This window comes from Rana temporaria, chromosome 9 (genome assembly GCF_905171775.1).
Source record: "Rana temporaria chromosome 9, aRanTem1.1, whole genome shotgun sequence".
Taxonomy (NCBI): domain Eukaryota; kingdom Metazoa; phylum Chordata; class Amphibia; order Anura; family Ranidae; genus Rana; species Rana temporaria.
This window is the reverse complement of record NC_053497.1, coordinates 32,531,722-32,545,346: the sequence shown is the minus strand read 5'-3', so window position 1 is coordinate 32,545,346 and position 13,625 is coordinate 32,531,722. Positions and strand designations below refer to the sequence as shown.

Here is a 13,625-nt window from a genome sequence, read left to right as displayed (position 1 = left end):
TATAATAATAATTATTTATGGGACATTAATGATACCAAATCAATCCAAAACTGTATTTATTATTTTAATTCAGGATGTACACTATATTACCAAAAGTATTGGGACGCCTGCCTTTACACGCATATGAACTTTAATGGCATCCCAGTCTTAGTCCGTAGGGTTCAATATTGAGTTGGCCCACCCTTTGCAGCTATAGAAGCTTCAGCTCTTCTGGGACGGCTGTCCATAAGGTTTAGGAGTGTGTCTATGGGAAGGTTTGACCATTCTTCCAGAAGTGCATTTGTGAGGTCAGGCACCGATGTTGGACTTGAAGGCCTGGCTCGCAGTCTCCGCTCTAATTCATCCCAATCAGGGCTCAAGTCCTGCGGGAACGCGTGGGAACGGAGTTCCTGCACTTTTTTGACAGCAGGAACTCAGTTCCCTTTGCAGGACTAGAGCAGCCGAGCCACCTGAGCCAATCCTTCACTAAACGGCGATGCCCAGCTCGAGTCACTGTCAGGGGCAGGCGAACCTTAGTAATCCTTTATGTTACTGGCCGCTTCCTGTATATGGATTCATCGGGTAGTGTGCGGGAATTCCGTCACTTCCTCGATGCCGCAATGTCTCCTGGGAGCTTTTGTCATTGTTCCCAGGAGACATTGCGGAGGTCGGCCGCAAGTTATTGCGGGATTTAGAAAGAACCATGCGGTTTAGTAGTTATGCATATGAGCGTATAATTTTTTTTTTTTTGGTGGCGGAGTGGATCTTGGGTGGGAGTTCCCACACTTTTTTCCCCAGAACTTGACCCCTGCCAAAGGTGTTCTATCGGGTGGACTTTATCCAGACTGTCCCACTTTGACAGGTCTCTCCCATGGCGGCCGGACAACTCCCGCACCCCCCCCCCCCCCCCCCCGGCCACCCAAGCCCCCTCTCCCCCTTCACTAGCCACTAGCCGTTCTACTTTATTAGAGTAGAACAGCTGGTACTGGTACTCTCATAGGCAGTACCAGAGGGGAAGCTAAACATTATTTCATCCGGGGGAAAAAGAATCAGTTCGGTGCCCCCCTTATAGGACAAGATTAGGCAGAAGTGAGAAACTCCCAGGCCATAGCTGTTGAGTCAGCTGTCTGTCCCCTCCCCCATGCTCCTCTGTCATCCCCCCTGCTCCTCTGGTCCTCCCCCTGCTTCTTTGTTTCCCCCAGGTGAGCGCTTGCGGGAAGGGAAAGACAGAGGAGCGGAGGGGGGCGGCGGTCCGCTGTCACTGAAGCCGGCCCAGTGAGCCACCGGCCCACCGGGAAACTCCCTGTAGTCCCAATGGCCAGTCCATCCCTGCAGGTTGAGGTTTAGGCCAGTCAAGTTCCTCTACCCCAAACTCGCTCATCCATGTCTTTATAAACCTTACTTTGTGCACTGGTGTGCAGTCATGTTGGAACAGGAAGGGACCATCCCTAAACTGTTCCCACAAAGTTGGGAGCATGAAATTGTCCAAAATGTCTTGATATGCTGAAGCCTTAAGAGTTCCCTTCACTGAAACTAAGGGGCCAAGCCCAATCCCTGAAAAATAACCCCACACCATAATCCCCCCCTTCACCATATGATTTGGACCAGTGCCCAGAGCAGGAACAGGACAATGTCGCCCAGTATCTGGCAGAAAACCAAACACTGGAGAGAGGGGAAAATGTAGAGGCAGAACTAAATATCCTCCCAGCGGCTGGGAGATCCCCGCTGGTGGACACTGCTCTGGAAAGGGCCACCAGCAGGTGATCCAGGTTCCTGACATACTGACTGCCACCCTTAACCACTTAACGCCCGCCGCACAACTATTTGCGTCCGCAGAATGGCACGGACAGGCAGAAGGGCGTATATATACGTCCTTGCCTTCTAGCGGGTGGGGGGTCCGATCGAGGACCCCCCCGCGGCGGGCGTGTTCCCTCGGGGAGCGATCCGGGACGACGGCGCGGCTATTCGTTTATAGCCGCTCCGTCGCGATCGCTCCCCGAGGCTGAAGCACGAGGAGAGCCGTATGTAAACACGGCTTCCCCGTGCTTCACTGTGGCGGCGTATCGATCGAGTGATCCCTTTTATAAGGGAGACTCGATCGATGACGTCAGTCCTACAGCCACACCCCCCTACAGTTGTAAACACACACTAAGTGTACACTAAATCCTACAGCGCCCCCTTGTGGTTAACTCCCAAACTGCAACTGTCATTTTCACAATAAAGAATGCAATTTAAATGCATTTTTTGCTGTGAAAATGACAATGGTCCCAAAAATGTGTCAAAATTGTCCGATGTGTCCGCCATAAAGTCGCAGTCACGAAAAAAATCGCTGATCGCCGCCAATAGTAGTAAAAAAAAAAAAATTTATAAAAATTTAATAAAACTATCCCCTATTTTGTAAACGCTATAAATTTTGCGCAAACCAATCGATAAACGCTTATTGCGTTTTTTTTTTACCAAAAATAGGTAGAAGAATACGTATCGGCCTAAACTGAGGAAAAAAAAATTGTTTATATATGTTTTTGGGGGATATTTATTATAGCAAAAAGTAAAAAATATTGCATTTTTTTCAAAATTGTCGCTCTATTTTTGTTTATAACGCAAAAAATAAAAACCGCAGAGGTGAACAAATACCACCAAAAGAAAGCTCTATTTGTGGGGAAAAAAGGACGCCAATTTTGTTTGGGAGCCACGTCGCACGACCGCGCAATTGTCTGTTAAAGCGACGCAGTGCCGAATCGCAAAACCTGGCCTGGGCATTTAGCTGCAAAATGGTCCGGGGCTTAAGTGGTTAAAGGTACACTAAGTGTTGGTTCACACTGCAGCGGCACGACTTCGGGGGTGACTCTGCAAGTCGTCCTGAGGACGACTTCAGAGGCGATTTGCAAAACAACTTCTGTACAGAAGTCAATGCAGGTCACCCTGAGCCGCCCCCAAAGTCGTACAGGAACCTTTTTCGAAGTCGGAGCGACTTGCGTCGCTCCTATTAGAACGGTTCCATTGCATTCATTCAATGGGACGCGACTCGTCAGGCGGCTCAGCCGCCTGAAGTGTCGCCCCAGTGTGAACCGGGTCTAAAGGTTTCTGTGTTTTTAAAAAAAAATAACAAACATGTCATACTTACCTCCACTGTACGGCTCGTTTTGCACACCGTGGCCCCGATCCTGGTCTTCTGGGGTCCCTCGTGGCTGTCTCGGCTCCTCCCTGCAAGAACTAACCCCCTTCATGGGAGCTCTCTCCCATAGGGGTTAGTTCTTTCGGGGCTTTGCAGGGACACAAATCCATCACTTCCCCTCCTCCTGTCCGAAATAAGCTTTGCCTTGTTTAGATCGGCAGAGCTTTGTTCTGTGTCTCTGCCCGACGATCGGCGGGTGCCAGCAGACATCCAGTGGCCAGCACCTGCAGAGCAGCTTCTTTCTGTGAGTTATCACAGCAGAAGTGGCCTGCCGGCGGCACGCACGCCCTCTAGGCGGAAGTGCAGAATCGTATATACGTGATTTTGCGCAGGGGGGCCGCCCTGTAGCAGTATATCTTCTATGGGCCGGTCCAGAACTGGTTAAATCAGATCAGGTAGCATCATTTATACTGGTGTGCCAAATAACCACTTGAGATCCGCGCTATGGTCGAAAGACGTCCACAGCGCGGCTCTCAAGTGCCGGGTGGACGTCCCTGAACGTCCTGTTGTTGTTGTTCCCTGTGCGCGCCGCTGGGGGCGCGCAGCGGGGAAACAATGTGCCCGGCGCATCGCTCGGGAGCCGATGCGAGTGCCTGGCGGCCGCGATGTCCGCCAGACACCCGCGATCGTCGGTGACACAGCAGGGACGTGGAGCTCTGTGTGTAAACACAGAGCTCCACGTCCTGTCAGGGAGAGAGGAGACCGATCTGTGTCCCTTTACATAGAGACACAGCATCGGTCACCTCCCCCAGTCAGTCCCCTCCCCCCACACAGTAAGAACACTATGAGGGAATACATTTAACCCCTTCCTCACCCCCTAGTGTTAACCCCTTCACTGCCAGTCACATTTATACAGTAATTAGTGCATTTTTATAGCACTGATCGCTGTATAAATGTGAATGGTCCCAAAATTGTGTCAAAAGTGTCCGATACGTCCGCCGCAATATCGCAGCCCTGACAAAAAAAACGCAAATCGCCGCCATTACAAGTAAAAAAAAAAAATCATAAATCTATCCCCCATTTTGTAGGCGCTATAACTTTTGCGCAAACCAGTCGCTTATTGCGATTTTATTTTTTTACAAAAATACGTTGAAAAATACGTATCGGCCTTAACTGAGAAAAAAAATATTTTTTTAAAAAAAAAATTGGGATATTTATTATAGCAACAAGTAAAAAATATATATATATTTTTTTTTAAATTGTGGCTCTTTTTTTGTTTATAGCGCAAAAAATAAAAACCGCAGAGGTGATCAAATACCACCAAAATAAAGCTCTATTTGTGGGGAAAAAAGGACGCCAATTTTGTTTGGGAGCCACGTCGCACGACCGCGCAAATGTCAGTTAAAGCGACGCAGTGCCGGAAGCTGAAATTTCGCCTGGGCACGAAGGGGGTTTATGTGCCCAGTAAGCAAGTGGTTAAACAATGAGTCTCAGTGCGTGCCCCCATGAAATGCGACATGTCAGAAATTGGAGAATCCCTACTTGCGACATGTCTTGGGAAGGTTGCGACTTATGTGCTATGTAATTGAAAAGCTTGCATATGTTTTTCTCACTATGCTCCACCGATAGTTTATCAGGCCCGGGGTGTTTGACAAGCGTTTGCAGAGTGAGCTGTAAAAGGTCTTTGGCCTTTTTAATTCCCCCGGAGACTGCTTTTTACTGAACAGTGTTTGCAATGTTGTCTCCAAAGCTTCACAAACGTTAACAAGAACACTATGAACACTGGCAGGACGTGTCAACATTGCCAGCGTTCTGAGAAGTGCTATGCGAGGTTTGAAATGTTAACATCCTTTTAAATGAGGCCTTTTAGTCACTACCCATCATAGGAGTTCATTATCTGATGTCTAATCATACACAATAGGGCCAGTTTAGGGGGACACTAATAAACCTGCTAAAATGTTTTGGATTGTGGGAGTGAAGTGGATCATCCAAAGACCGATGCTATACCTGAATAAAAGTGTTCATGAGTCATAATCTATACTTATAATATTATTATTATTATTATATATGATTTATAGAGCACCAACAGTTTGGGCAACGCTTTACAAAATAAAGGGAGACAGTACAGTTCAGGGGCGGACTGACCATTGAGGCACTCGGGCACTGCCCGAGAGCCCCATGCCACTAGGGGGCCCCATCAGGGTTGCCAGGCTCAGTAGAAACCAGGGACAGTATGTAAAAATCTTTTTTTTTTTTTTTTTTTTTACATCTGTCCCTGATATGTCCAAAACCAACATGCTTTTGATGTGAAAATCCCGAGATTTTAGCTGCCCCGCCTCTGTACTGCCTCCTGGCTTGGAGGCCATCTGTGAGCCCCGAGGGCCCCATAATCTTCTATTGCCCAGGGGCCCCATGAGTTGTCAGTCCGCCCCTGCTACAGTTACAATACAATTCAAATACAAGAGGGTTAGGGTGGGTCCTGTTTTTGAGATCTTACAATTTAAAAGGGAGGGGCAAGTGACAAAATGTAATAACTGCGAGGCTATGAGTTGATGGAGAAAATACAATTTCAGATGTTGGATGACGGTGGGTAGGTTTCCCTAAAAGATGTGTTTTTTAAGGAGCAAAGGCTCACAGAGTAGGAGATACCCAAACAGATTGGGGTAGAGAGTTCCAGAGGATGGGAAAGGCTCTGGAGAAGTCCTGGCGGTAAACTAGTGAGGAGGTGATAAGGCATAGGAGGAGGTCTTGGGAGGAGAGAAGAGAATAGGGTAGGAGATAGCTGGACAGATAGGTAGGGAGTACCATAGGGTGGAAAGACTCTAGAGAGGTCCGTAAAGCAAGCATGGGAGGAGGTGATGAAGTGGTTAGATAGCAGGAGGTCTTGGGAGGAGAGAAGAGGACAGTTAGGGTGATATTTTTAATTTTCAGGAATTTCCTAAAGCTGGTCAGAGCAAGGAATAGCCATACATGTAGAGTAAGGAGTTCTAGTGGGTAGGAGAGACTCTGGAGAAGTCCTGGGAGAAAGCATGGGAGGAGGTGACAAGGGGCCTAGAGAACAGGAAGTCATGGGAAAGAGAGAAGAGGACAGGGTTATATTTTCAAGTTTTCATGGATTGTCTAAAGCTGGACAGGGTAGGAGATAACTGGACAGATTGTGGTTGGGAGTACCAGAGGATGGAAAGACTCTATATAGACGTCCTGGAGGCAAGCATGGGAGTAGGTGATGAGGTGGTCAGATAGCAGGAGGTCTTGGTAAGAGAGAAGAGGACAGTTAGGGTGATAGTTTGCGCTTTCCGGGATTGTCTAAAGCTGTATAGAGTAGGAGATAGCCAAACAGTTTGGTGTAGGGAGTCTCGGTAGATGGGAAAGGATCTGAAGAAGTCCTGGAGGCAAGCATTGGACAAGGTGACAAGTGGCCTAGAGAGTAGGAAGTCATGAGAAGAGAGAAGAGAACAGTCAGGGTGGTATATTTTGCATTTTCAGGGATTGTCTAAAGCTGGATAGAGTAGGAGATAGCCAAAGAGTTTGGCGTAGGGAGTCCCAGTAGATGGGAGAGGATCTGGAGAAGTCCTGGAGGCAAGCATCGGAAGAGGTGACAAGTGACTAGAGACCAGGAGGCCTTGGGAAGTGAGAAGAGGTATTGGGAGAACAGAAGAGGATGGTTTGGGGGATATTTTGAAATTTCAGGGATTGTCTAAAGGTAGTAAGAGATAGCCAAGACTGATTTTGGAGTAGGGAGCTCCAGAGGATGGGAGAGACTCTAATGAAGTCCTAGATATGAGCATCAGAGGAGGTGATGAGGAAGATAGAGAGCAGGAGGTCTTGGGAAGAATAAAACAGACAGTTAGGGTGATATTTTGAGACGAGGTTAGTGATGTAGCTGGGGGGAGAGTTGTGAATGGTTATATATGTTGTTAGTATTTTGATTTTATTTATTGGGCGAGTGGAAGCCAGTGGAGGGATTGGCAGAGAGGGGCAGTGGACACTGAACGGTTGGTATGTTGGCTGCATCTGGCAGCAGCATTCATGATAGATGGTGTCATTGGTTAAGAATGGGGCGTATTTTTGAACTGTTATGGAGATGAGGGCGGCACCTTCATAATTCTTTATGTATATAAATGTTGTATATATGTTCTATGACTTTGATTTTCTTTATCGCAGACAGAAGCACAAAAGAAGCCATTTGTCTCTGTTCCGACTGTGGCCATCTCATTCATCTCATATTACACGGTAATACCTTGTATAATTTATATGTATATTTTGTGCATTGTGTCGCATTGTATTTTCTGCGAGCATTCATTTCTATTCGATCGAAGCTTACCGGGAAGTAATTTGAAACGTTCAGCTTTTTGATGTATGTAGTTCTCCACATTTTTATGATTATAATTCATACCCAGATTAGTGGGCACTCCCTCTAGTGGCTGTATGTATGTAATGCAGCGCAGTCAGGATATGTTTATGGGGCCAGATTCACGTAGCTCAGCGGATCTATAGATCCGCTCGATCTACGTGAATTAAGATCCGCTCCCGCAAGTTTAGGAGGCAAGTGGCTAATTCACAAACCACTTACCTCCAAACTTGCGACGGCGGATCCTAAATCCCCCGGCGGAATTCAAATTCCGCGGCTAGGGGAGTGTACTATTTAAATCAGGCGCGTTCCCGCGCCGATTTAAATGCGCATGCGCCGTCCGGGGAATTTCCCGGCGTGCATTACTCCCACTGACGTCACTAGGACGTCAGTGGTTTCGACGTGAGCGGGACTTGCGACGCGCGTGTTCGTGAATCGGCGTACGCAAACGACGTTGGAAAATTCAAATTCGACGCGGGACGCCAGCTATACTTAACATTGGCTGCGCCTGCTAAAAACAGGGGTAAGTATACGACGGGAAAACCGCTACGGAAACGACGTAAGAACACTGCGACGGGTCCGCGTACGTTCGTGAATTTGCGTATCTCGCTGATTTACATATTATTTATCGTAAATCAGCGGGAACGCCCCTGGCGCCATTTTTAAATTTAAAAAAAGATCTGACAGTGTAACACAGTGTAACACAGTCAGATCTTAGCCCTATCTATGCGTATCTGATTCTATGAATCAGGCGCATAGATAGGACCAGTGTAAGTCAGAGATACGACGGTGTATCTGTAGATACACCATCGTATCTCTTTGTGAATCTGGCCCATGGTCTTTTTTTTTTCCGTTCAAAGTTTATCTTAGAAAGGCCAGTAAAGCATTGCCTTTCCTACCAAGGAATAAACAGTGCCTGCCCATGTAATAAGCAAATATGTATCTTCCCAATGTATTTATTATTTTTAGTTGTTTGTTAACCACTTCCACTGGGTTGATGTCTTATGACGTCAGGCACTTGAAGTGCAGATATCTGGATGATGCCAGTTTTTCTTTCTTCATCTGGCGATTCCCTGTAATGTAAAAACCATCATAGCAGCTGTTTAGCCTCTTGATTGCCTTTACAGGCCGGCGGATTCCGCCGCCACCCGGTACTTCTCCGCTGGCAGGAGTTTGCCATAGAGCTGGACATAGACCAGATGGTCCCTGGCCATCTCTATGACCCTCGGAGGCCGGAAGAAGCGTCATGGCATCACTTCCGGCGCCAGCAGATGTAAACACTGCCGTTTTTTTTTTTTTTTTTTTTTTTTATATCTTTTTTTGTTTTCTTTAGAGATCTTTTTTTGTTTTTTTTTTAGAGATCTTTTTTTTGTCTCAGGCTTTTCAGCAAAGAGGAGAGATGTGGGGACTTATAGACCATAAAACGGACCTGTAATGCCCTATTCCTATTACAAGGGATGTTTATATTTTATTCCTTGTAATAGGAATAAAAGTGAACAAAAGGGAAATTGTAAAAAATGTAAAGCACCCCCATCCCCACGTACTCACACACAGAAGGGAACACATACAGAATATGTAAATGGCGTTCAAACTACACATGTGAGTTATTATTATTATGTGAGGTATTATTATTATTATTACACAGGATTTATATAGCGCCAACAGTTTACGCAGCGCTTAACAACTTGGGTGTAGACAGTACAAATACAATACACTTTCATACAGTAGAAATCAGAGGGCCTTAGAGCTGATGGTTTCGCTGGGAAGGTTAAAGCGAAAGCAATAATTCTAGTCCTATGGAGATTATTAAGTACCGAAGTTTGGCACCATCCCACGAGCGTGCGCAATATTAAAGCATGACATGCTAAGGCCCGGATTCACGTAGCACTTACGCCGACGTATCTACAGATACGCCGCGTAAGTTTAAATGTGCGCCGTCGTATCTATGCGCCGTGCCCATAGAACTAGATACACCTGAAAATAGGCTTCCTCCGACCGACGTAACTTTCCTATGCCGGCGTATCTTGGGCGCATATTTACGCTGGACGCCTCATGCAAATGAGTGAGATACGCCGATTCATGAACGTACTTGCACCCGGCGCATTAATATACGCGGTTTACGTAAGGCTTACGTCCGGCGTAAAGTTAAGCCTCATAAAGAAGGTGTAAGGCATGTTAAGGTATGGACCAGGGAACAGCCGTCGTATTTTACGTCGTTTACGTAGTAGTACGTGAATAGGGCTGGGCGTAGGTTACGTTCACGTCGTAGGCAGTGATTCGACGTATCTTGGGGAGTATCTCCGATGTGATTCTGAGCATGCGCACTGGGATGTGGCCACGGGACGGCACATACGCCGTTCGTTCGGCCCATCATTTGCATGGGGTCACGCTTCATTTAAATGGATCACGCCCACTTCCACCTACTTTGAATTAGGCCGGCTTACGCCGAAGAAGTTACGTTACGCTGGCGCAACGTTGGGAGCAAGTGCTTTGTGAATACTGTGCTCGCCGCTCTGCGCTTCGATACGCTACGCTGGCATAACTATGCGCCGAGGTACGTGAATCCGGGCCTAGATAGATAGATAGATAGATAGATAGATAGATAGATAGATAGATAGATAGATAGATAGATAGATAGATGGAGATATATAATGTGTGAGGGTTCCGAGTCATTTTCTAGCAATAAAATTATGATTTTTACATATAGGAGAGGAATACCAGAATAGGCTTGGGTGGCAAGTGGTTAAAAATAACAATATTGTTGATCAAGCTTACTTCCATGTTATCTGCAGGAAACAAAAGCATAACAGCTCTAGACTCCCTCCAGCCGCACAGGACCACAATATGACTGCAGCTCAGGTGGAGCCACTGATTGGTTGGCTTGGCTTGAACGCACTCATTAACAGTACATATCTTAGTGCAAAAGCTAGGGTCAGAAGCTGGAGGCATCTTGTAGCTAATGATAAGGGGGGGGGGATTATGTTTCAGGCCATCCAGGATGTGTCATATGTCCACATAAAGACAAATGATAAATCTGGAAGTATGAACCTCAAGGAGGGATGTGGGGTCCACATAAGGACCATGGGATGGGCCAGTGCTGTCTTAATGAGAGGGCACACCTGGGCACTACCCAGGGGCCCTAGCTGCATGGGGGGCCCCTGCACTTTCCCCAAAGGAGCTGGTCCTTGAGCCCACGCTGCCCCGTAATTGGGGGCCCCATGATGGCACTGAGAGTGATAGATACACAGGGGAGGCAGTATGCCTCCTACCTACTTGATGTCTGTTTACCTTCACTGTCATCATTGTAGGGGCCCAGAGCATTACTTTGCCCAGGGGCCCATGATGCTATTAAGACGGCCCTGGGATGGGCAGAATCGTTGGGTTAGATGAATTTGTATTATAGAAACAAGTTTTTTAAAGCATTAAATATGCACATAGCCCAAATCTACATCAAGTATTTCTGAAATGTCACTGCCTAAACATTTCCTTTAATGGGACATTTCCCCATTTGCATGTTATAGGACAAATTATGTTTCATTTATCTTTGATGGACCGTGGCAGTCAGTGAATCGCCCTCAGATTACGCCGAGCTTTGCTTTGATGTGTGCCGTGATAAAAGATGCCAATTTAGAAGTCTTTTAATTGTCTTTCCTTATCCGTACGTACTTCTCTCCATTGCAGGCCCAGCGGAGAAGACGTCCAGAGCTGGGGGCAGTCCCTTGAAATCCTGCTTGCTCATCCATGTGAGTAATCCAGTGTTTAAAGTAGAATAACGCTTAGCACTGTTTCAGTGTGAATTGGACACAGAACATAAGCCCAGTGCCATTTCAGAATAAAAAAGTAACATCTTTTCTGTAAAACCATAATGCCGCGTACACACCATCACTTTATGTGATGAAAAAAAATGACGTTTTTAAAAACGTCACTTTAATTGACTGTGTGTGGGGGAAAAATAGGATTTTTTGTACTCACCGTAAAATCCTTTTCTCTGAAGTCCATGGACGGACACAGCTCCTTAAATCTTGACAAGTGGGTTATGTTCCCTGTTTACAGGAGAGGACTAGGCAGAAACATGTTAAATAGTTAAATACATGTTACATTAACAGAGTTGAACAGCCCCGCCCAGGGGGCGGTCCCTCCAGACATAACCCTCCTCACTGCAGCTTGCAGCCTCAGTTCGTAACAAGCAGTACAAACCTAAAAAGGAGGGGTGGGAGCTGTGTCCGTCCATGGACTTCAGAGAAAAGGATTTTACGGTGAGTACAAAAAATCCTATTTTCTCTTATCGTCCATGGACGGACACAGCTCCTTAAATCTTGACAAGTGGGACGTCCCCAAGCAGTGTCAAAAAACGAGGGGTGGGAAATATATCAGTAAAAACAATTTTAACTTCACCCCAAAACAAGCAGAGCTCCTCAACGGAGGAGGTGCAACTTTAAACAGCCGCCGGCAAAAACTAGCGGCTGAAAAAAACATCATAAGATGCACTCACAGCAACCATGTAAATTCTGGAAAAAGCGTGAACGGACGAGCAAATCGCCGCCTCGCACACCTGTGAGACCGACGCATGATGTCGGGAAAAAAACAAAAAACCCAGGAAGCACCAATTGCCCTGGTCGAAAGTGCCGTGACCGGAAAGGGGGGCCCGCCCTTAGGAGCATAGGCCTGTATGACGGCCTGCCCGATCCACCGAGAAATGGTGGTCGACGAGACCGCCAGGCCCTTTTGTGGACCAGACACCGACACAAAAGAGAGTCAGAAGCTCCGAAATGGAGCCGTAGTAGGCTGGTATACCCGCAAAGCGCGTACCACGCCTAAAGTATGAAAGGCCGAAACCTCCTTCGGAAGAAGGGAAGGTCGCGGGCGCACCATCACCTAATCCTTATGGGGGATCAAGCATGGCGGCTTGCAAGACAAGACCGCCAACTCAGAAACCCCTCTAACAGAGGTAAAGGCCACTAAAGGGGCCACCTTCTGAGATAGTGTCAAGAGAAAATCTCTCTGATGTTTCCAAAAGGAAGGTTCCTGAAGAACCGAGAGCACCAGAGTCAAAACTCATGGGGGAAGAGATGGGCCAAGAGGGGAAAGTATATGACAAACCCCTTGCACACAAAAAAAGGGGACCCACCAGGGAACGGGCCGCAAAAAGGCCACTAAAAGAACACAGCCAAGGCTGAAATCTGCCCCCAAACGGTGCTTTAAGCAATTTTTAGATCCAATCCAAGCTTTAAAAACAGCAGGACCCTGGACATTGAAAGTACGCCCGTGGACGTCACTCCATCCCTTCGCACCAAGAGAGGTGCGACGGTAGATCCTCCGGAAGAAGACTACGGTGCCCTGTTGAGATGACCGAGTCAGACAGACCCTGGTCACCTAAAGTCTGGCTTCCAATAACCATGTTAAGCAAGTCAGTGACTGTACAACAGGAGGAAGTATGGGACCTTGAGACAGGAACCTCCTGCCCTGGCAATCACCAGGGTGCCTCCGCTACCAGGCGCCCGATATCAGCGTACCAAGGACGCCGAGATTAATCTGGAGCGATTAGAATCATCGGGATCTCCTCAGCATCCACTCTGTGGAGCGGCCGAGGAAGCAACTACCATGGAGGAATGGCAAAAAATCACCGATACAGACAACACAGGGCCACCAGCGCGACTGACGCGTCTGTACAAGATCACTAGACCTGGCCACTAACTGACACCCTTGCGGCGGAGACAAGCTGCCAGGAGATCCATGCCATGTGAGGCTCACCTCCTGCAAGGGAGCCGAAACACCCCAAGCACAAAGACCAGTCGCCCTGGTCCAGCATCTGGCGACTCCAGTAGTCTGCCTGCCGGCATACCTGATGGTAGACTGAAGCCACGGCCGTGGCGTTGTCCGGCTGAAACCAGATTGGTCGACCACAAGGAGAAGCATAGCCTGATCGCCTAAAATAGTAGGACAATGAACAGTAGACAGCACCTGGTATTCCCAGGCGGTCTTCCACCAGGCACTAGCCAGGCCCGACCCTGGGTAGCTACCGAGACCAGACACATTCAAGGAGGTGTGGTCATAGGTCCACGCAAGTCCAGCGACTCAGGGCCGACTGGACCCCCCAGTTTTGTGAACCTCCAGGTTCACAACCCGTGAGCTGGCATTCGTCATAAACACCGACCACTGGAAGGAAGGGACAATTTGAAC

General features: G+C 47.5%; 1 protein-coding gene across 2 annotated transcripts in view; it reads left to right on the top strand.

The window, feature by feature from the left end:
* Positions 1–13,625, top strand: part of LOC120913272 (regulator of G-protein signaling 3-like) — a 235,001-nt gene that overhangs the window by 146,153 nt on the left and 75,223 nt on the right. For both annotated transcript variants that reach the window (XM_040323108.1, XM_040323110.1), the window contains exons 4-5: positions 7,259–7,327; positions 11,127–11,188. In XM_040323108.1, coding sequence (XP_040179042.1) covers positions 7,259–7,327; positions 11,127–11,188 — 131 coding nt within the window. The remainder of the gene's footprint in view (positions 1–7,258; positions 7,328–11,126; positions 11,189–13,625) is intronic.